Source organism: Cibotium barometz, chromosome 8 (assembly GCF_041138505.1).
Source record: "Cibotium barometz isolate CiBa-2024 chromosome 8, ASM4113850v1, whole genome shotgun sequence".
Classification (NCBI taxonomy): Eukaryota; Viridiplantae; Streptophyta; class Polypodiopsida; order Cyatheales; family Cibotiaceae; genus Cibotium; species Cibotium barometz.
The window spans coordinates 63,298,236-63,322,301 of NC_141053.1; the positions used below are offsets into that span (position 1 = coordinate 63,298,236).

Sequence of the window (24,066 nt, forward strand, 5' to 3'; positions counted from 1 at the left end):
TCAGATTTTCTCAAGATTTTATGCGTGAATTTATTGTTTTCTTGAGATAAGCTAGGTACCCATGCCACAGCCTTACGAAAGTCTATTATAGTGGCATTAGAGCAAAGGTAATATCTCTCCTACGAGGAATAGCAATCTTTACATGTGATGCTTTTTGCTTTTTCTTCAAGCATGGGAAGAACTCACCCCACCAAGAATAGGACCAAGCTACCAAAAGTGGAATAGCAATCTTTACATGTGATGCTTTTTGCTTTTTCTTCAAGCATGGGAAGAACTCACCCCACCAAGAATAGGACCAAGCTACCAAAAGTGGAAAGCAAACCCAAGAAGACCCAAGAACCCACATGGTCAAAGAAACTATGACCAATGTGGACATAATTCTCCGAGATCTTGACTTGATGAGAATCTTTGAGCAACTATCTAAGAAGATCGAGGAAATGAAGAAAGGGGAGGAGCAACCAATAAAGGAAGACGCGGCTGAAAATCAAAAAGTCTTCATCAAAGAGATCACCCAGTCTTCCACCTTCTCGTGGAAGGAAGAGGAGCCATCCCACTCTCATCGTGGTGGGAAAAGCCGACATACTTGGAAAGGTCCAGGAGCCCATCTTCTTCATCAATCCTTTCATCTTCCTCATCATCATCATCTTCTTCTTCCCCTTCTAGGTCACCCTCTCCATAGCATGGAAAGAAAGGGAAGAAAGGTAAGCGCAAAGATAAAGATTTCAAAGGAAGAAGGATGGTGCGGTTTACACCATATGATGGAGCTTATGGTTACACACACAAAGCCCTCACTTTTAGCCGCCAATTTGATATTGCTTTTGGTTCAGAAAACTATTCGGAGTCATCCATGATTTGCATGGCTAGTTTACATCTTACGGAGATAGCCAATGCATAGTGGGGTGCACTCATGATTGAGGGAACATCTCCCAAGAAATGGAAAGACATCAAGAATCAATTTTTACCTGAGAAGTTTGAAGATACTGTGCACCTTGTATGGGAAAGATTGCGGATGAAAACAAATGAGACTGTTGATCATTACAACAAAAAATTCTGAGATGCATATCTCAAGATTACTCCTTTTAAGGAGATTTCTCAAAGGTCTAAGTTAAAGTAACCGGGCGGTTTGCATGACAACATTCAAGATTTTGTGAATATATGCCAGAATGATACCATCCAAGATTTGATGCATTCAGGTTCAGCTACTCCCAGGGTCTACATGGTAGATGAACCAAAGAAAAAGATAAGTATTGGAGATCAAAAGTCTTCGGTACTCGAGGAGCATGGGAACTCCAGGAATAGGTTTCAGCCAATGAAGCCGAGGGATATTCCAAACACCTACAAAGGAAAGCACAACTTGATCAATCAGCAACAAATAGAGGTCTACCGCAAGTAAGGGAAGTGCTTTAGATGTGGCAAAGAGAGGCACATGTCGGCCCAACGTATGGATTGTCCTAGGGGACCTAGAGAGAACAAGAGAAGTCCAAGGAAAAGTCTAAGCCAATGGTTGGTGGGATTCTCGATGTACCCTTTGGAACTCGAGGCTAGAGAGTAATGCCTCTCTTAGGGCAAAGTACGGGCTTCTAGTGCAGAAGAAGGATGGCTCATACTTTATAATAACTCACACTACTGTGAGGCTAAGAAATCAAACCAAAAAACATGTATATATGTGCATTATGCTGGTGTTTTTATTCCAAACAATGACAATTGACTTGTATCTAGAGTAGGTGTTATGGCATGTTTCCTTTGTCAGTATGTTGGGTGTGCCTTGGTTTTGCATCAATACATTTTGTATCTTTATAGCATCTTCTACTTGCATGAGTGGTGAGTGTGTTTGAGCTCAGGCTATGATGACAATTCTTCCAGGAGCTTCCTAATGTGGCCTCTATATATCCTAATACAAGGTCTTGGCAGCAGCAATGGCTTGGGGGTGTTCACAACTGACAATAGAAGAGGAACTTGATGGTCTCCAGCATTGTTGTTGGGAGAGTAACTTGGTAGTCTCAAGGGGTAACATGAATATTACTTGGTATGGGTGTTTATTTTGTGTTAGCACACACCATGGATCTTGAGTATGTGATGTTTAGGAAGGGGTATTGGGATGTTGTTGTCCCGCTTTGCATATGATCATAGACTAATGGTGGAGTTTTTGCATATGTACAAAGGCAAGACGTGTTTTTTGGGGTATTTGTTTTTGGGGCACATGAGATTTTTGGGTTAGCATGGTGAAAATTGCCTCTTAAGTGTGCGAACAAAGGTTAGTTGATGGTGTATTTGTGGGGTAGTTTGGATTTTTTTTTTTACTAAGGTAGCTCAAAAGGAAGGTAAAGGTCGCCTGAGGAGCTTCTCGATTGCTGCTGAAAGGAGGAAAAGAGGCAACATTTAGTAAGCACATGGATACAGCATGAAGACGAGTCAGTCACCTTTTGAGGGTTGGACGACCAGAACAACATGGCGTGGGTGTATGGAGGCTGGCTGGAGCAGCCGACGATGTGAATAGCAAGAGGGCGAACGTCCAGTCGTAGCAGAAGAATCTCGACTATGGGAAGGAGGCGAGTAGATGACCCCGCCGTGAACAAGACTCGTAGATACATACTGCTGATTTTTTTCCAGAGTGAGTGTGCCATATAGTGGAGGACCAACGTAGCTTGAAATTGCTTCACGCTGCTCATTCTGAAGATATTATTCAAGCTAGCTAATGAAAAAGCCGTAGAGCGAAGGTGGAGGCCTCTTAATTAGATGACTGTTCTCGTTGATGATCATTGGGTGGTGAAGGTCGTGATGCTGCTATAAGAAGATGTTGGACGTGTCAAGTGGCTGTCACACTGAAGATCAAGCTAAGAAGCAACATTCAAGCTGGTCAAGATTATGAAGCCACTCGTTGCTGCAAAATCAAGGCTGTGGTATTTTGATTATGATCATCAGGAAAGCATATCAACCCAAGGCTCCACCTACTATGTGTGTTGGCGACCCTATAATCATGATCCTTGACATGGTCATTTCATGATGTGATGTGTGTGTGAAAATGCATGCTATCTCTTTCAAGTCAAATCATTTGGTTGCAGAGTGCTTTTTGGCTGTTGAGTTTTGATGTGAGATGTGATGTGTAGTGAGAGTGTGCTCTCCTTGTGTAATCACTTCTAATCATTGTATTGGGATCGGTGTGGGTCAGCAAAGCCAAGGCCGATTTTGAGAGTGGGGTTTGGCAATTGTTCGTGTGCGTGGATGTGTTGTTTTTGAGATATTTTGCTATGTATGTGTTATCAGTGTGAAAGTAAGGGAACAAAAGCAATTTTTCACACAAGCTAGAGTCACATCCTACTTATTTTATCCACTTGTAACCACTAAAACCTCATATACTAAGTGGGTGTGTGGAAGTGAGTAAAACATTTGTATCATGATCCTATCCCTTGTATTAGAGCCATGGATACAACATATCTCAATAGAGGGTTTTCCACCATATATTTTTATGTTCTTTTCTTTTCGCACAGACTATGAATGGTTCATTTTACATCAACTACCAGCAAGACTGAGTGATGTGTATATTCCCTGAGATCTACAACAATAGGTAATTGATGCAGAGATAGTGCAAGAAGAAGATATGGACTGTAATTGACTTTATGTGGATGGCAAGTTTCTTTATGTTAAACATAACCATGTATCAAGTCTGTGGACATATCCAGAAATGGTTTTTTTGTATAAAACCAAGTTCCTTTTCCACATATCAGCGGTGTTTTTCCTTGTGAAGGCTATGTCGATGTGTTGAGTTTTTTTTTGGGATCTCATATGTGAGGCTTAGTGCAGTGGGTTTATTTTCCATTGAAGTGTGTTAGTGGCTTTTCTTGTCAGTTGGATGCATGTTTACCCAATATCTAGCAAGATTACCATATCAGCTTCTTGGAATGGAAGAGTTATTGTGGAAGTTTCTTCGGGAGTGCATGTTTGTTCAGCCAAAGTTTGTCATGATTGTGATTGGGGTTTAACAAAGAGTCATAGAGTGCTCCTTGTGCATATTTTAAGGGTTGAGAGTCTAGAAGAGGTTAGCTATCAAGGCAAAGACTGATTCCTCCTCGTCATCTCACATCCCCACTGAGGAACCCACCTCATGCACCTTTGGTTTTGCCAATTGTGTTGATATGGCTCAAGATTTTTCACTTTTCCATGGGTTGCTACATGAAGATGCTAAAATTTTCGTGGAGCAGTTGGACATCAATTGCTTGATCAAAACAAGCAAGAGCCTGTCTTTATGCTAAGGATTCTTTGTTATGTTTATAAGATGAGGCCCGGCAATGGTTGAAGGGCTATAAAGTTTCTCTGCAAGCAAGAGATCCTCCACAAGAGTTCACTTATGAAGCTACAAAGCAAGAGTTCCTGCAACATTATCAGAAAACTGGCAATACTAATCGGTTGTGGCATGAAATTCCGAGGTTAACTCAAAAAGACGGTGTGGATATCTGTGTGCAACACTTAACAAAACTGTGGGATAGGTGGTGTGTTGCTTTAGGGAGTGAAACCCCTCCTGTCATGTTAAAAATGGATAGGTTTGTTGCTAGTTTAAGAGGAAATTTAAGGTTGAAAGTAGAGTTAAAAAATATTTAAACTTTTGAGAAAGTTGTGGAGTTAGCTAGGGAGAAAGAATGGAAGATGATTAGGTTAGGGCAGCTTGGGAAGGAAGTAAGCCATGGTGTGGAAACTATAAAAGAGGGGATTCAAGAAGAAGTGAAGAATTTAGTGCAAACCTCACCCCTACTACTAGTAAAAAATCAAAATGATATGAACTGAAAAAGGAATTGCCATAAGTAATCAGCCTCTTCAAGAACCTTAGCCTGAACTTGCTAGGAGGTGGAAGAGGTAGAGGATATAGGGCACCTAGTCTAGGGTATGAAGCATATGGTGAAGATCAAAGTGAAGGAGATGCTGGAGGTAGAGGTAGGGGAATGCTTAGAAGAAGGTTTGAACCCTACAACTATTTTAACTATGGTGAATGGGACCATACAAGACCTAATTGTGTGATAAGCCTCCCAGAAGGAGGGGAGATATGTATCCTTTACCATCAACCTTGCCTAACTGAAGTCATGATTTTACAGTGGAAATCAAGGACCAGCAAAGCTCTAGTGGTTTGACACTCGAGGAGAAAGATAAAGCAACTGTAAGTTTGATTCAAGTGGTAGAATTAACCACACAAATCAGAAGCTTAATGTCATGCCCATGCAAAGAATCCGAGAGAAAGAAACTAAAGGTGATCAAGCAAAAGCCAAGAAGGAAAAACGACAAGAGGCATAGATAAGCAAGAGGATAACCGAACCTAGAAGACACTATCAAGCAACAGATTTACCTCTATGAGATGGTCAAGTAAACTATGTGCTAAAGGACGATCTTAACAAGGTGGACATATCATATGGCCAACTCATGGAGCTCTGTCCAAGACTAAGAAGAGAGTTGAAAAGATTGGTAAATCCAAAAGGAAAGGAACCAAGGAAAGACACTGTCAAAGTGCACTCATTAGAGAAGCTTCTCGATATATGTCCAATTATTGACGCCTGGCACAAAGGTCAAGGTATCGGAGAAGCATACATTGATGGGGGTACACAAATATGTGTGATTACACAGTCTTGTGTGGAGAGACTTGGGTTAGAGACAAGTGAGGTTTCAAGGTTTAGGATTCGACTTACAAATCATGCTAAAGCAACGTGTTTAGGTATTCTTAAGGATCTTGATGTAAAGGTATTTGGTGTAAATGTAAAAGTGAATTGTCACATTATGCCTCCAGGGTTGGGTGCTTTTCCTTTGATTTTAGGAAGGCCATGGCTTAGGTTAGTGGGTGCAATTCAAGACTAGGAAAAGAGTACAATTATACTTTATGATTTAAAAAAAAAAAGAATAAGAAAAAGGTTTAGTATGATTGACAAAAATTTGTTAGAAAAAAATGATGAAGAGGAAGGGAAAAACATTGAGAGTGAGAATGAGAGTGGAAGCGATAGTGACGAGGGAAGCACAGGTTCGTATTCAAGTGATGTTGATATGTCCTTGCTTACATTGGAACCCATGAACAAGGGAAACATAGGACAAGTGAGAGGAGATCTTTTGAAGAAATAGAGTAGTTTCTTGAACCCAAAAAAGATATAAAGGTATACTTTGTTGACAAAATATTAAGTAATGATCTTACTTCTATTGAACAACATCAATACAAAACCATGTTACAAGAGTTTCCTAATCTTTTCATCACATCTTATGAAGAGATTCAAGGTTTCAAAGGAGAGGCTCTTCATATTGAACTCAAAGAAGGTGTCAAACGAGTATGCCAAAGACTAAGGCCTTTGGGAAAAGGTCAACAAGATACACTAAAAAGAAGAAGTGGAGAAGTTATTAAAGGATGGCCTTATCTACCCAATCACCATTTCTGAATGGGTGAGTCCAATTATCATTCAACCAAAGAAGGATGGAAGGTGGAGAATTTGTGTGGACTACAAGCCACTTAATGCAGCCACAAAGAGAGACCATTATCCTCTTCCTTATATAGATGACGTCTTGAATTTATTAGCAGTTTATGAAAGGTACAACATTTGTGATGGTTATTCAGGTTACTTCCAAGTCCAAATTGACCCTGCAGATCAAAAGAAAACCACCTTCATAACACCTTGGGATTGCTTCTGCTACAAGTGTTACCTTTTGTCATGACCAATGGACCCTCTTCTTTTCAGAGGAGGATTAATATTGTGTTTACACCATATCTTGGAAAGTTCATTAAGGTCTTCATTGATGACATCTGCATTTATAGTAGTAGACTTTTGCATTGTGAAAAATTAAAGCTTGCATTTTGTATCTTTATAGCATTATCTACTTGCATGAGTCGTGAGTGTGTTTGAGCTCGGACTATGATGACAATTCTTCCAGGAGCTTCTTGATGTGGCCTATATATTCTAATACAAGGCCTTGGCAACAGCAATGGCTTGGAGGTGTTCACAACCGACAATAGAAGAGGCACTTGATGGTCTCAAGCATTGTTAACTTGGTAGTCTCAAGGGATAACATGAATATTCCTTCGTATGGGTGTTGATTTCCATGGATCTTGAGTATGGAATGTTTAGGAAGGAATATTGGGATGTTGTTGTCCCGCTTTGCATATGATTATAGACTAATGGTGGAGTTTTTGCATATATACAAAGGCAAGGCATGTTTATGGGGTATTTGTTTTTGGGGCACTACCGTTTAAGCGTGTGAACAAAGGTTAGTTGATGGTGTATTTGGGAGGTACTTTTGATTTTTTTAAATGAGACTAAGGTAACTCAAAAGAAAGGTGGAGAATCCGACGGTTAAAGGTGGCGGATGTTGCCTCTTTTAGCAATCAAGAAGCTCCTTAGGCGACCTTTTCTTTGCTCACGTCATATTAGATACGCCATCATGTTTTTTGAAAAGGCCCCTGAGTAAGCGATGGTGAGCAGAACGCTGAAGAAGGAATGAATGGAATACTTGATTATATTCCTGGGTACTATGGGCTAAGAACTATCGAAAAGACCCCTGAGTGAAGTACACTAAGTGAGCCTAAAGGGACTGACCAGGTGGTGAGCATTCTGGTTGCCGATGATGCCATACGTAGGCCAAGGACGAGTCAATCGCCTTTTGAGGGTTGAATCAGAACAGCATGGTGTGTGCGTGCGAAGGCTGAAGCAGTCGACGATGTGAATAGCAAGAGGGCGAACCAATCATAGCAGAAGAATCTCGACTATGGGAAGGAAGCGAGGAGAAGATATTTTTAGCAATCACATGGGCTGAACGAGGAAGTGAACCAATCGTAGCGGCAGGGACTCAAAGTTGGATCACCATTAAGACCACAAGGGGTGAAGTTTTCAAGAGCTTTTGGCCGTAAACCAGTAGATGCTGCTGGTTTTTTTCTAGAGTGAAGAGTAGTGTGCCATATAGTGCAGGACCAACGTAGCTTGAAATTGCTTCATGCTACTGGTTTTGAAGATATTACTCAAGCTAATGAAAAAGCCATGATGCTATCATAGTGAAGGTGGTGGTCTCTGTAGATGACTGTCGCTGATGATCAGTGGGTGAAGGTCGTGATGCTACTATAAGAAAATATTGGACGTGTCAAGTGGTTGTCACTGAAGATCAAGCCAAGAAGCAACCTTATACATTCAAGCTAGCCACGATTATGAAGCCGCTCTCCTGCTGCAAACTCAAGGCTGTGGTATTTTGTGTTTGAGTTTCTCATACTCATATTCATTGCGAAGAGATGACCATTCATAGTGGTTGAGTACTTTAGGTACAGTGCAGTATGGTACGTGTACGGTATGAGTACGTAAAGTACGAATCAAGATAAGTACTTTAAGTACGTTCATGTTTTTTACTATATATATATATATATATATATATATATATATAAGGAATATCTAACATCCATACAAAAATAGCATGAAAGACAATGATAATACTGAAATGAAAACTAATCTATTAACTACTGAGCAATGACCACTAACTAAAATAATTAAAAAACAGGCCAAATAAGTGTTGTACATTGAACCTCATTTTTGGTACGATGACCTTATCCGTATGAGGTACGGTACGTATGGAGCAGTACGGAAAGCACTGAAGGTACACATCAGATGAGTGGGTACGGAATGCAACTATGTGACCATTACTATGAAGGTAAAGGAACAGCTTTTGAAAGGGATTCAGGCAGGTTAATGTCCATAATAGGACCATACAAAGACATTAAAATGACAAATTTACTCATGGCAGCTGTACAGAGAATAGAAGAGGCTTTCCAGTGAGTCATTGAACATAGCAAGTAATATCCTTCACACTCAACTGGCCAATTAAATCTTGTAGACACTACAGTCAAGAACTCTTCAGCATTACAATACACACTACAAGCACCACACCAGTCTCTGGAGATCTGTGAACTTACCAAACCTGCAAGAAAATAGAAGCTCACACTAGGCTGCAACGAGCAAACGAGAAGCCATGTTGTCATGAGATGGTTAATGAAGTGCCCCTTCATGTCTGATATGAAGGGACAGTCTAGACACAGATTGAACATCATTTTCATGTCCAGACACTGATTTCCACCGCTGAGTCTACTTGGAGTCGGAATCCTTTGAAGTCTTTGAAGACTCCTGATCACCCCACGTCAAACCTCCAAAAGTATCTTTGATTCCCCTAGCACTTTCCCCAAAGAAATCTTTCACCTTGTCTGCAACAGTCTTTAACTCCTCCTTTGGTGGGATCTGGTAGTTGTTCTCTGCTTAATTAGCAAGTGTTTTTGGACACTAGATCCCGCCCCAACATAATCCTGATCTGTATGATTTCAAGGCGGTAGGCGGTAGGGTTTAACATACCTTAGTGACATTTGATGGCATGAAAGCTGCTCTTTGGTTATCCATGTCCTGCATTCCCAAATGCACGAAATCTGTTATAAAATACATTTCACCACTCTACATAATCTTATTTTCTTCCTAGAAACATTTGATGGCATGAAAGCTGCTCTTTGGTTATCCATGTCCTCCATTCCCAAAAGCACGAAGTCTATTATAAAATACATTTCACCTTACATAATCTTATTTTGTTCCTAGAACTACTTTTGCATTAATCATTGTAATACTCGGCTTTTTTAAATTGGTTTTCTCTGCATGCATTTACCAAAGAAGTAGCACTAGCAGAGGGAGTATACTCAAAAACCCCTAGTTAGACGTCCCAATCAGTCTTGAAAGGATATTGTCCAAAGACCATGTGAGACCCTATTTACCATTGATACGTGATAGAATCCTTCATCTGACAGAAGACACATGATTCTAGGGTTTCCATTCCCGTTTTGTGGGTTTCTAGAAGGATTTTAGAAGATGCCTTATGTTCCCCACAGTGCACACACATTAATACATCTCTTTCTCTTAGAGTTGAGGGCCACCTGCAAGGGACTTGTCTGAAGACATCTCACGACGAGACATCAGAGCATAAGTGACCTGTTCAGTTTCCTCTGACTGACGAACACAAGAACTACCAACATCAATACTGGAGAGTTTCTGCCAACTGCTGCCATCTACTGGCAAGCTATCCACCATCTGGTCCCAGAAAGCCTGCTCCTGCAGCGTATCCACACTTAAGTGGCCATTACCAGACTGCCACTCATCACAAACCTGAGGACCTGGGAGAGAGAGTGCTGAAAGCTTGTAAACTCCATTCTCCACTCCGCCTTCCTAAACCACTTGGCCTGATGCTTTGTCCCGGAGAGCAACAAAATGCTCATCAAACTCCACCCGTACGCTAGTCTTGCAAACCTGATGCACTGACAACAAATGAAAACCAAGTGCCGGAACATACAACATCTGGGAGGAATGCTTCCCCCCTCTGCCATCGGGAACTATCTCCATCTTGCCCTCACTGTGAACTGGGATAGTGGACGTATCCCCAGTAAGTATGTGACCAGAAAGCCTGCAGAGATCCTGTAAACCGGAACAGGAACGAGTCATGTGCCTGGAAGTACCACTATCGAGAATCCACTCCCGAGTATCCGTTGCGGAGAGTCCTCCAATCTCCTCCCTGCCTGAAGAAAGTGAAACATCGGTGTCCACCACCTCCAGGTGCACAAAAGCCGGAGTCTTCATGATTGCTGCTGAGGAATCTTCACCTTTCTCGGTCTTCCGCTTGGGACACTATCTCCAATAGTGGCCTTTCTCGCCACAATCATTACAGGTCCTCTCTGCCTTTAGTTTCTCGCGGTCACTAACGGACATCTTCTCAGAAGACTTCTCCGACGAAGCCTTCCCCTTGCCCGTGTTACAGCCTTTTGACTGTTGGCCAATTAAGGCCTCCGAACCTCCATCCCGAGGAGGGTTCGTAAATCGTTCCTCCTAGTCCAGGACCATGGGCATAAGCTCCTCCCACGTGATGGTGCTGAGCCTGCCACTGGTAATCAAAGACGAGTAAAATGCTAAGTACGAAGAGGGCAAATGCGACAGCAACGTTATGGCCATGTCCTCTGACGATATCTCCTTCCCAGCCTGAAGAACTTCCTGCTGAAGAGCCTGCAGCTTGTTAATATGCTCCCGCATCGTCGACGACTTTGCAGGGTTCATAACCCGCATCTGTACTTCCAAGGAAATCCTCTTCATGGGCGATACCCTGTTGTAAAGTGAGGCCGCCATATACCTCTAGCCAGCTTCATATACTTTACATGATTGATTACCTGTGGTGTGCAGTTGAGAAAGATAAACGAACGGACCCTGGCGTTGACACGATCCAACATCTGTGTCTAGGCCTCCCGGTCCTTTCGGGTTGACGGTAACTCCCCTTCCTCTACTTCCGGTCGTGGAACACCAACAACGACGAAATCAGCAAGGTCGTAAGACTCCAGAACAGATTCCATCATAACCTTCCATATGCCGTAGTTGCTCCCGTCCAACTGACGATCCACCGGGAACGTGGGGAGTGTCGGGATCTTCACATGTCTCTCGGCCATCTCAAACAGATTTGCCATTGCGGGGATGTCCTCTAAAAAGGGTGGGTGGGTGGGTGGGAACAAAGAAGAACTAAAACCTGTAAGTGGCTGTCCAACAAATCAGCCCGCCTTCCTCTTGCACCTTCTCTCTTCCCAATCGGCCCAAAACAGTCCACCAATCAGCAACACAGCAGTCCCCCTCTTGCTCACACAAATCCCAAGAACTATCTAGAGCCTAGGGCTCTAATACCATGTCAGAATACGCAGCGGAGATGATGATCAGATCTGGGAACATGAGAGCAAAAACGCATGCAGAAAAAACAGCACAAGAGAGAGAGAGATGTAGGCGTGTAACTCTGCTCTAATATACACAAGAAGATCTCGGTATGATACACTGAGTGGTATGGGGCTGGGGGCCTATTTATATGCCCCCAGATGAGCAGTCGGCCCTCCACGGCTGTAGCAACAGTCGGCCAGCAGCACATGAGGCCCACGATTGCATACATCCAGTCGGCCAACAGTGAGACACTCCACGACTGATGTCTGAGCAGTCGGCCAGCTATTGGGTCCTCCAGCCGCCTCAGGGCTGCCTCCCAAGCCACAGAAAAATGGGAAAAAATAGGGGAAACATGCGGAGAGTGGGGAAAAATGATAAAACACCTCATAAGGGCGGGCACACCCACAACACGGGCCCTGGTGTATAAATCTAGACAGGAGATGACTTCTAACAGGTTGATCGCGAACACCTTGGAGATACCATCTTTGACAAACTGTAAAGTGTGACTGTGAAAATTGATGAGAGGGTCGTACTGATATCGCCATTGTTAACACAAGATCATATCGTATCGTAATAAAAACATAACCTCAAAATCCATCTAATCGTGATATTGGTGAATTCAAAAGGAAAGCCGAGGAGCCATAGTGTTGCATTTAAATCCTGATCCATTTGTAAACCCAATCTCATAAGTGTGGGGATTGCGTGAGTGGTGCGTATCTTCAATCATTGCACCATTGTTGTGGCCACAAAATTGTGAGAACATCCGCTGTCAATGAGAACAGTAATGGGACAGCCAGAAATTGAGCCAATTAGTGTCAACACTTGAGTAGACACGGAGGTTGGAATTATAGAGGCAGACTATGTCTTAGCCACTGAGGTAAACATGTTTGCCTTTAGAAGTATATGAAGATTGAACCTCAAGCTTCTCTTTCGAGGTGGAAGGTTCCACATTGGAGTTCTACCGATTACTAGGACATTTAGGACACTCGAACCATCAGTGGTTCCCAGAACAAATGGTGCATAGGCATGTCTTCTGTTGGCCTGCAAGGGACCACTTCGGGTTACGGACTTAGTCACGTTCACAGTCTCGTCCACAGTTTAATCCTCGTGGTTGATAAGGCTGCTAGCGCCATGGTCGGTCAGAAGGTGTCCCCTCTCGTTGGTGAGGCTTCTGGAATGATTACTGCTGCTGAGAATTAGGTTGGGTTGAGAACCGCCAAAGGATTTGGAACCATCACGAACTAATTTATTATTGTTGCCGAAAAGAGCCTAGGCGACCTTGTGTGACGAAGATCCCCGTTGTGTGACTGGGATATCGGCTATGCGTTCAGCATAGCGAATAGCATCTGCAAGGTCGACTAGGTCATATTTGTGAAGATCCGTGCGCAACGTGAAGGTAAGTCCCTCGACAAAAGCATGTAGCTTGTCTTCTAGGGACAATGTTGAAATCTCTAGAGCTAAGCTAGTAAACTGCGAGATATAAGAGACCAATGATCCCGTTTGCGTCAAGTGGCGTAAGCGAGATCGTGCTTGAAAATCCACATTGGCAAGTATAAACTGCTTACGGATGACATGCTCGAATTTTTCCCACGTACTGACGGTCTTCCCATCAGACAATCTTCGTTGCCATCATAAGAATGCATTGTCTTTCAGCAAAGACGCGGCGAAGGTAATCTTTCTTGCATCGGTGAGGTCCATAAAATCAAATTACAAGCCAAGCTTGTACAGCCATTGGTCAGGTGTACGCTTATTGCGTTGGCCGGAAAAGAACTCAAGAGGTTTAATGTCCAATTTCTTAGTTTGTGATGCTTGTAATAAAGAATAAATAACTTTTAAGTCATCAGCTTCTACCTCTAGGGGTACCACATCAGTGTCTAGAACTGGTACGTCGATTGAAGCCATCGAACTTGCAGATTGGGAATATCGGGACTACATCTGCAACGTGAGACTCTCTAAAGTCTTTTGGAATTGACCTTGAATAGCTTCCATCCGTGCCTGCATCTCCTACTGCCATCGGGTAAGAACAGATTCGTCCTCAATGATTGGTTCATCCGCCATTGTAGGAGATGGGACTAGATTGCGCCGCTAGAGCTCCTATTCGCGTTGTTATGCCCTACTGAGAACCATCGCCAGGAGGACAAGTTAATGCCATGGAAGAAGGCCGAGGCGAGGTTGTCAAAGGGGGGGAGGGGAGCCAGAATAGACCACCCAGTGTAGCGCAGGGGTCAGCAAGTACTGTGGTCGAGCTAGGACTCTCGGATACTGGTGTAGGTGTCCAAGGAGAATAATCCAATGAGGCAACCTATACAATAAACAATGAAGGTGGTCCCTCGGGATAGAGACCAAGCTCGTGGAATAGGATGTGGCACACCGGAATGGAGAGACCCACGTATGGGTACCGCCACAGAAGAAAGGTATAATGGTGCAGATATTCCTCGGGAGTTGTGAACGCAAAGATCCACACGTCATACTGGCGAGGCTTCGAGATAGGTGTAGCTACCTGTACTCAAAAGACGCGAGATGGAGGCTCAAGTACAGGAGAAGACATTGGAGGTGTCGCCGGAGAAGGTGCCCGAGGAGGAGAGTCCTGGATATAATTGAACTCGTAACTCCCTTCGTCCATAAGCTACTGTAGTTAAAGGAGATTTGGTGGAAAATGGTAAGGTGTCCCCAGTAAATGTGAGTAGGTGTATTCAGCCCATAGTAGGTAATGTTGGCTCCCGAAGAGTGCTCTGCCCGGAGAACAATGAAACGCCGGGTTTCTTGAACACGAAAATACCACATGTTTTGTGTATTGAAAAAAGTGTGATTAATTTGAAAAGATCACACCTATGGTAGAGATGTAGATTTTCCCATTAGATTTGTATGCTGCAGGAAGCGTGCCATTGGTGTAGCGAAGGAATCCTTCTCTGAAGCCACACGAAGGGCGCTAACGGGTTGCCATTGGTGCATTTGTTTTTTTTTGTGAAGATCGTTGGTCAAGTCCTGATCAGGCTAGTCGGCGGGCTAGCCGTTTTTGTTTTTTTTTTTTTGTTATGCTAGTGGCAAGCGTGGGTGTTCATTCGCTCTTTGTTTTTCCTTTTTTTTTTTGCTGGTCGGGTCCTGGCCCCATTCGGTTGGCTAGGGAGGCTTTTTTTTTAAGCCTTAAGGTATAAGGTCTTAAAGCCTTTATGCTATCGTGTAAGAACGTTTTAAATTTTTTTATTTATTAAAACGTCAAACGACGTATCTTTTCCAGAGAAGGGTGACGGCTATTTAAGTTGTCGTTTCAACCTAGAAGGATTCGAGGCCAATCGCATGTGAGTACAGAGGGGACTAGGCACGAGTTGAGCAAAGCCAGAACACCCGGTGAGGCTCACAACTAGCCATCATTTTTTTTTGTGTTGTAGAGAATTCGGGGGAACATCTAAAATTGGGCAAAATTAGCAAAATTGGGCAAAAATGGATGGGGCATTCTCTCCCTCTCTGCCATACAAACCCTGCTATGGCTGATTTTAGGGTTTAATTGATGATTTAGTTTTTTTTTCGATTTTAATTTGATAGCTAAGTATGTGGTAGATATTTCTCCTTATACCAAGATCATGTTAGTGGTATCAGAGATCTCGGAGTTTTAGGGTTAGGGTTAGGGTTTTTTGGATGTGGGCATCCTACAGGTTGGAACTTGTCTACTTTAATACCACTATGAGGACTTCTTAGTCTATTAGTGTTTTAAGACATGATTAAAAAGACTTAACACTGAAAAGTATGATGCTTAGAGCGGAAAGTTGTGTTGTTGCATTGAGACACAAGGCCTTGTTAAATAGGGCTTGAAGAGGTACAAATGAAAAGGCACATCCCTGATGAAAGAGTGTGACTCTTGAATGAAAAGTTATGTCCTTTGGACGTAGAGATGTGTTCTTTAATCAATAGATGTGTCCTTTTGAATAGACGTGTCCTTTGGTGATTACCCATGTGACAAGGTGTAACCCTTCACTAGTGTCCTTTCAATGATTAAGAGTAATTTCAATGATTAAGTGTAATTAAAGATAATTAAGAGAGATTAAGTCACAATCATGACATAAGCTATTTTGGACCGGTATCTCCACGGAATATACATATTCTTGGCATTTTCATGGGGCTTTTTGATGACAGCCCGTGTATATGAATTATTCATCATGTATGTGGATAAATCTGGAGCGTGCGAGCGTATACATTAAATTTTCTCCTTGGGTAATAAAATATTCCAAAGAGGGGAGGGGCGGCCCATTCCGACCTCTGTGTGGTGTCAATGTGCACCTATCTCTTTTACAATTTTGTGGAATTAAGTGGCTTATGTTTAAGGTTGTGGCCAAGTGTTTAATTGCATTAATGATTAGTGTTTTGTGAAACCCCTTCGGCCCACTCAGAGTCACATAATTCCCAAAGCCTATAAATAGCAATTCATAATCAATCATCAGATCATTCGATCCTCAGTTGGGGGCAGGTCCTAATCAGTCAGTAGGCAGTCCTTTCGGTCTAGAATTCAGTCCTCTTTTGGAAGGTCAAAGGCCATGGAAGTTGTTCACACATATACATCTTTTTGTACCATATTAATATACTGAGAATACAATTCATCTCTCTCTCCTATCTGCTGTATATTCATTGCGTTTGCACTAGTGTTCCTAATCAGTAGGCTTAGGGCTGGATCAAGTATAGCAAGGCTTCCGCACATGGAACAGGTTCCCTGTCTAGGAATGCAAAAGATGACACGAGACTCTTTGCCACCTTTGTAACCCTATTCCTTCAACACACAGTTAGCTTCCAGCCTTGGCAGAGGAGCATAAGCCTTAATCCACTAGCAGATCACCGTGCTTATCTAGCATCTGGTAGGTTTAATGCAATGAAATTATAGCCATATAAACCTCACATTTTAGTCCTTTTGTTAATCAGGCAGAGACCTCCAACTGTTTGAGGTTTGTATTGGCTCCATAGGCCATGGACAAGCAAAAGCATCATAAATCTTAACATACTGCAAAAGGTGATGAATAAAAACTTGAGGTAGAAAGCACACACCACAATTTTGTAGCCATATTCTAACTCAGTTGCAGTTTTCAGCATTGAATGAGTTTTGATTGCTGTCATCCTAATTGTCCTTTCATCCTGTCAGCATAGAATCAGCTTTGAGGTGTCACCATAGCAGAACAAAATTGAAAAGAAAACTTAACGAGAGGCAATAAATTGTTAGCTCAGTTAGGTTTTTCCACAACCAATTGTGTTAGTTTTTTGCCGAGGACATTTGTAGTAGGTCTTTGCATTAGGTTGGCATAGGGCCGTGAGAAACACAATCAGCTGACACCTGTAAAAGCTGCAAGTGCGCAAATCCTGGCAGGTAAATTGGTCGAATGCTCCAAAAATGGGCTCAATGTAGAAAAGCCCTAATTTTTAGGCAACCAATTAGACCAGATCTGAACCGGATCTGCACCTATACATCTACTAATGCGATTGTCATTTGTACCAAATACTGTAATGCCCAAAGATTGGGGGAAATGCCCCAATGCCAACCAAATGTGCCTATAATACCTAGAAAATTGGGGGAAATGTCCCAATGCCAACCAAATGTGCCTGTAATACCCAACATTGCCTATAAATAGTGCCAATTTCTGCAAAATAGTGCCAATTTTTGCAAAATCCCCAAATTTCTAGTGCAATTATGCACCAAATCTGCTGAAATCAATGCCAATGTGTGCCAATGTTGCAATTGTAGGCTCAATGGTGAAAAGCCCCAAATTTCAACAAGCAATTTGTGCAATTTCAGGTCAAAAATTTGCAAATCTCACAAAGTTAACCTGGAAACCTGTATGGGATTGAAATTTCTTGAAAATTTTCAAATACCTCAAATTTTCCTGTGTACAGGTACACTTTGCAGGAGTGGTGCAAATCTGTGCGGAGGGCAGCTAGGCAGGGCGGCGCAATTCTGTGACGGATGAGATGAAGGTGGCGGCAGTGGCGACGCGACGCAAATCTGTCAGATCTGGCACAGGCGGCACAGGTACAGTCATACTACGGCGGCACAGGTACAATCGAGGCGACAGCGGCGGCAGCGGCACAGCGAACTGGGCAGCGCAGAGGGTGACGGGAGGCGCTCGATGCAAAGGCGTACGACAGGCGGCACTGCCAACTGGGCAGCGTAGAGGGCGACGGGAGGCGCTCGATGCAGAGGATGCAGAGGCGTACGATGCAGATCTGAAAAACGAAGGCACATCTGGTGGCACACAAGGGCGGCGACCTGCAAAGGTGGCTGAGGGTGATGGCGGCGGCGGGCAGCTGAGGGCGGCGACAAGGCGGCTGAGGGCAAAACCCTAACCCTAACCTAATGCAGCAAAACCCTAATGCCCTGATGTGTGCAATAGGCTCAAGCTCTAAAGGGCAGCAGGGGGCAAACCCTAATGCTAACCCTAACCCTAACCAAGCTCTGATACCAATGTTGGGTAGGAGGGAAGCTAGCGTGCACACACACACACACACACACACACAACCTCAAGCACAGAGAAACGTGAGTGCTGGAAAAGATGTACTCAATAATGATATGAAATGAAGATCTTGGCCATTGGACGACTTCGCCTGCGAGCTCCGCCTCTCCCCCGCCCCGCTGCTTCTCGTCGTCGCGCCCCCCTCTCCCCCCCGCCAGTCCCCCGCTTTCTCCTCCGTCCTCTCCCCCGCCTCCTTCACTGCGCCCTTCCTCGCCATCTCTCCCCCGCCTTCTGCCTCGCATCCTCTCCCGCCATCGCTCCCCCGCCTCCTTCCTCGTTTCCTCCCCCGCCTTCTTTCCCCCCCGCCTTCTCCTCCTCCGCCTCCTTCCACGCTGTCTCCCCCGCCATCCCCCCCCCCCCCCCCCCCCCCCCCCCCGCTTGCTTCCTTCCCCCGACATCTCTTCCCCCGCCTCTCTACCCCCCTCGCCTCCTTCTCCTCCGCCTCTCTTCTCTCCCCCGCCACCTCTCCCCCCTCCGCCTTCTCCTCCGCTGCGCGTCTCTTCCCCTCCGCCTTCTCCCTCTCCTCCCCTTCCGTCTCGCCCCTCCCCCCACCGCTGGCTCCCCCCCGCCTCAGCTCCCCCCTCCCCCCCCCGCCCCGCCCCCGCTATCCTGTAGCCCTCCGCCTCTCCTTTTCCTCGCAGGGCTATGTCCCTCCCGTTGGTGACCCCGGTTTCTGGCCTTTTCCCTCTGGAGGACTCCATGGAAGCCGCTCCAACTACCCCTGCCGATTCCGGTCTCCGTCTGGAGTTCACAGCTGAAGATCTTCAGTTGTTTGTTTCCACAGTATCCGCTCTTGTTGAGGCCTCCTCCTTGGTCTGCAAGATAGTGGGTAGCCGTCCGATGCGGAGAGAGCTTCGCGACCTTCTGCAAGGCAGCCTTGTTGGCGTGCCCGCCAAGATCGTCAGCGTAGATTTTTTGGGACGTGGCTACTACCAGGTGGATTTCGAGTCCCCCCAGGCAGCTCAGATGGTGCTGGCTCGGAGCACCATTGCCCTCCGCTCATCCCGGGCGTTCCTGGCGCAATGGACTCATGGTTTCGACCCCGCTTCTGACCCGCTAGCAGGCGCAACAGGTTTCCCCGACACTATCTGCTTTCCTGGACTCCGTAGGGAGTACTTGCCCCTCTTGTCATCTATTGGCAAGGCGTTCGGGCAGGTGGTGGAGACGCCTCAGACAGCGGCTTCAATGATTGCTCGGGCAGCAGGACTCCCGGCCATTTGTGTTGTGGTTCCGTCACCGGAGTCCCTCTCGAAGACGATCCTCCTCCCTTGTCTTTCTGGAGGACATCTGATACAGCGCGTGGAGTATTCGGGCCTCCCCGGCCAGTGTTACACATGTCGGGAGATGGGCCATCTCGCACGCGCCTGTCCCCGCAAGGGGGTTCATCCTTCACGCTATGCCGCCTCTGGACCCCCTGCAGGAGACCCGAGGGGTGGCCATCCACCTCAGAGACCGGACATCCCTGGCTCGCCACAGCAGGTGCCATCATCTGACGAGCAGGCCCCGGCGGAGGATGCCGCGCAGACCCAGGAGGCTGGCGGATGGCAGGAGGTTCGCCGGCGGAAATGCCCGGCCCGCAGGGACCGTCGCAGACGCCAGCAGGCAGCACAGGCTGGCGGACAGGCGACTCCGGCTGGCGTACAGGCACCTACCCGCACTTATGATCCAGTCAGGGATAGGCGGCCAGCACCGATGGACGAGGATTCAGACTCAGTGCCCGTTTGAGGCCGCTGGTGGAGCCTCCCACGTGGAGACCCCGCTCCCGCCTCCCCCCGCGGGGGCCCCGCCCCCTCCTTGGAGCAGATTCCTGAGGATCCCGGGCCGCACTCTGCGACCCCCGGCTCCCCTTTCCCTCACCCGGAGAGCACTCCTTCCACCCCCCCTCTCCCCCCTCAGCCCCCCCCTCCTGCCTCCCCCGGCGGCCCCCCCTGACACCTATCCTCTGGCAGATGCCTCTCCATCCTCTCCTCGCTCTCCCCCCTCCTCGCCGCGAGCCCCCATCCCTCCCTCGGCCTCTCCAGGATACTTCACCAGACCACCCACTGCCCCGAGGCAGCGCAGCTGGGTAGGCCAGAGTTCAGTCCAGCAGCTGTTCCACCGCCACTCCGGGCCGGTGGAGATGGCGATCCTAGCTTCGCCCGCCACAGAGTTCTCTCCACCAGCCTCCCCCGGGGGCCCCCGCGAGTGATGGGGCTACCAGTGGATTACGGTTTTTTCAAGTGCCTCCAGCTGGATGCTGGCCCGTTCGAGACACTGGTCACGCCCTTGCGAGTTTGCGTGGTGTGCCATCCCTCTCGTTCTCCTTCAGTGGTGAGCAGCATGGTGGCCTTCTCCTTTCCTCTCAGTGTTGCCCCAGACACAGCATGGGATTGCAACTCTGTAGAGGAAGTTTTGCGTGATCAGATACTGGAGTTTTCTCACCACTTCAGTGACTTGGGGCTCACGGACCTATTGCAGACCCGATTACACTCAGCCCGCATGAGCTTGTTTGGTATAGGAGATTGGCGGGCGGATCCGGTCCACACCTCAGTTGAGGCGGTGCTACTGATTCTCCTCCATGGCCCCCCGAGGGTGCAGCCTACCTTTAGATACATATATGCAGAGGATTGGTCTCACGCCTATGCCCTGGACAGGGCGAAGGCGGAGTGGGGCTGGACACAGAGACAGGTCACCCTCTTTTTCGAGAGACTCCGCACCCGGACAGACAGTGACTATTCTCCCTCCAAGCCGGCGCCCAAGACTCACAGAGTGGAGGGCAAATCATCCGGGCCGGCTGAGAGGGGTGAGCCAGTGGCGGCTGCTTCACTTGCCATAGCTCATCCATGAGGATCCTCTCATGGAACATCCAAGGTCTCGGTGGACATCGCTGCTACATTGGTCGGGGCAGACTTCGCCAGGAGATCCAGAGGGCTCTCGTTGGAGGACCCATAGATATCCTTTTCATCCAGGAGCACCACCTTTCTGCCGGGCGTACCCGCACCTGCGGGAAGATCTTGCCAGGCAGGAGTCACACTTTTTGGTCACCGGCATATGGCTCCCAGGGGAACCAGGGTGGAGTATGCATCTCAGTCAGCGAGCAGCTTCTATCCGAGGTTGTGGACTCTGGCACTCTGGTCCAGGGTCGAGCGCAGTGGATCATCCTTCGGGTTGGGGAAGACCGCATTGGCTTCCTCAACTTCTACGCCCCTAATGGGGCGACCGGGAGAGCCGAGTTCTGGAGCACCATTAGGCAGTCCCTCCCCTTGGCAGACCACTGGTGCCTAGGAGGGGATTGCAACATGCTGGAGGATGCAGAGGACAAGATGGGGGGCATCCAGGAGACCATTCATGGACCGGAGCTCGCTGCCTGGGAGGAACTAGTGCTGCAGGTGAGAGGCCAGGATCCGTGGACTCTCCCGGAGTTTGGCAGGTTGCAGGGGAGTCTATCTTTCTCGCGCTCGGATAGACTGGCCACAGGAGTTAACCTTTCCCGCATCGACAGGTTTTACATTGATGAGTGGGCTTGTCATAGAGGTGGCACTGTGGGCATACTTGCAGGCTCCTCGTTTTCAGACCACTTTCCAGTGCTTCTCCAGATCGAGGACCCTACGAGAGGAGAGCGGGGCCAGAGCGTCCGGATTCCAGATTGTCTCATAGAGGAGCCCGAGATTGCGATCAGAGTTGAGCAGGTCTGGCAGGAGCTGCAGTTCAGGAGAGGATCGGCAGCTAGCGATCTTGCCAGTGGCTTGCAGGAGATCAGTCGGATGCTCAGACAGGCTGCCTTGGACCGTCTGGAGGCCTTCAGAGAGCAGGAGAGGAGCCTACGGAGGAGTCTAGCGTCCCTCCAGAGACTCCAGGAGAGGGATCCTACGAGCCCTTGGATCTCAGAGCAGATGGAGTCAACTCGCACTGAGATCAGATCCATCGAGGAGAGGAGGGTGGAGTTCCGATTCCATGCTCGGGCTTCTTTTTGGACACAGGCTGGAGACAGAGTGACTCGAGATTTCTTTGAGGCGACAAGGCCTCGCTTCAGACGAGAGGGTCTCAGGCGTCTTCAGCAGGCTGATGGCCAGGTTGTGGTGGATCCCCCCAGGGTTCGGGCGATAGCCACAGATTTTTACAGGGATCTTCTCTCTGCTGAGCCAGCAGATGATAGGGTGAGAGAGGCTCGGGAGGCAGTCTGGAGCTTCACGAGACCGGTTGTGCCGGCCCATTTGCAGCACTCCCTTCTCTCCCCCTTCTCGGATACGGAACTGGAGGAGGCTCTTCAGGCATTACCTCGGGGCAAATGCCCAGGAGAGGACGGTCTCTCAGTGGCTTTCTTCCAGAGGTACTGGGGCCTCTTACATAGGGGCTTCAGATTGGCATTCCAGGAGATTATGGAGTCGGGAGTCATGCCGAACAGCATGGCAGAGGGGTTGATTCACTTGATCCCCAAGGAGGGAGGAGACAGACTGGAGATTAGACAGTGGAGACCGATCACCTTGCTAGGCACAGCCTACAAGGTCCTAGCTAAGGCGATCAGCAAGCGGCTTCAGCCTCACCTTCCGGACATCATCCACTCCACGCAGACAGGCTTCATCCAGGATAGGAGCATTCTGGATAACATTTTCTCTTTCTGGGAGGCTACGGCTTTGGCTAGATTTCGGCAGGAGGATCTGGCAGTGCTCCTTCTCGACTTCGAGAAGGCATATGATCGGGTGGACTGGGCCTTCTTGGAAGGCACTATGGAGAGGATGCGCTTCCCCCCTCAGTGGATCCGTGGGGTCTCTGCACTCTACACATCGGCTCATAGCCAGGTGCTGATACAGGGCGTGCGCGGAGAGAGGTTCCAGCTCTCGCGCTCGGTGCGGCAGGGGTGCCCCTTGGCGCCCTTTCTTTTTCTTTTTGTGGCGGAGGCCATGAGCACCTTTTTGACGGCACAGGATACAGGTTTGCGGGGCCTCCAGCTTCCCATCCGCACCTCGGAGGAGCTCCTAGACTCGGAGTTTGCGGATGACACTGCTGTCTATCTTCAGGGAGGTGAGGAGAACCTCCGCCGCTTCGCCTCAGCCATGGACAGGTTTTGCAGAGCTTCGGGCGCTTTGATCAACTGGCACAAGTCGTGTGGGTTGTGGGTCAGTTCTATGCCCCCCCCGACTTGGAGGCCAGTTGATGGTTTTCAGTGGCTGCCCCCCGGCACTACAGTGCGTTATTTGGGATGCTATGTGGGCATTGACATATCTCCGGAGCAGCAGATAGCCCCCCTTCTTTTGAGCATTCGGAAGAAGCTTCTGTATTGGAGTACCGCTCGTTTATCTCTAGCTGGCCGAGTAGTTGTGGCCAACCAGGTTCTGCTTGCTACCATGTGGTACATCACTTCTTGCTGGGCCTTCTCTCGGGCGTGCATTGGCCAGGTGCAGAGGCTCATCAGGAACTTTCTTTGGTCCGGTGGCGACGGGCGGCCCGCCAGGGCCAAGGTGGCATGGGCTGTGATCACTCAGCCGAGGGGGAGAGGCGGCCTGGGCATTGTTGATCCTATTTGCCAAAGCCGAGCTTTGCTTGGCAAGTTGGTAGTTCGTGGCCTCCTGCCAGGCGGCGCTGAGCCGTAGAAGGAGTTTCTTGTTTCCAGGATGCTCAGCCGCACTCCTCTTAGCGGCCCCTGGACCCCCAGCATCAGGTGGATCTTTACAAAGCAGCGATCCAGAGGAGTGGGCCTTGGCTTCGAGGAGCGTTTTGCAGCTAGCCTTCTGAGGGCCTGGGCGCATCTGAGGCCGTCACTCTTCCAGACTCCCCCGGGCACCGATGAGGAGCGCCTGAGGCAGCCATTGATCTGGAACCCCTTGATTCGACTTCCCAGTGGCCATATGGTTGGATCGCGGTCTCGCGTGTCGTGGGGCCCGTTG

General features: G+C 47.4%; 1 protein-coding gene across 1 annotated transcript in view; it reads right to left on the reverse strand.

Annotated features, from left to right (window-relative positions):
• Positions 1 to 8,754: 8,754 nt before the first annotated feature.
• Positions 8,755 to 24,066, reverse strand: part of LOC147636535 (protein HHL1, chloroplastic-like) — a 30,270-nt gene continuing 14,958 nt past the window's right edge. Inside the window, exons 3-5 of the mRNA XM_086802004.1 lie at positions 16,746 to 16,832; positions 9,342 to 9,389; positions 8,755 to 9,230 (exon numbers count right to left, since the gene is read on the reverse strand). Of these exons, the coding sequence (XP_086658130.1) occupies positions 9,081 to 9,230; positions 9,342 to 9,389; positions 16,746 to 16,832 (285 nt within the window). The 3' untranslated portion in view covers positions 8,755 to 9,080. The remainder of the gene's footprint in view (positions 9,231 to 9,341; positions 9,390 to 16,745; positions 16,833 to 24,066) is intronic.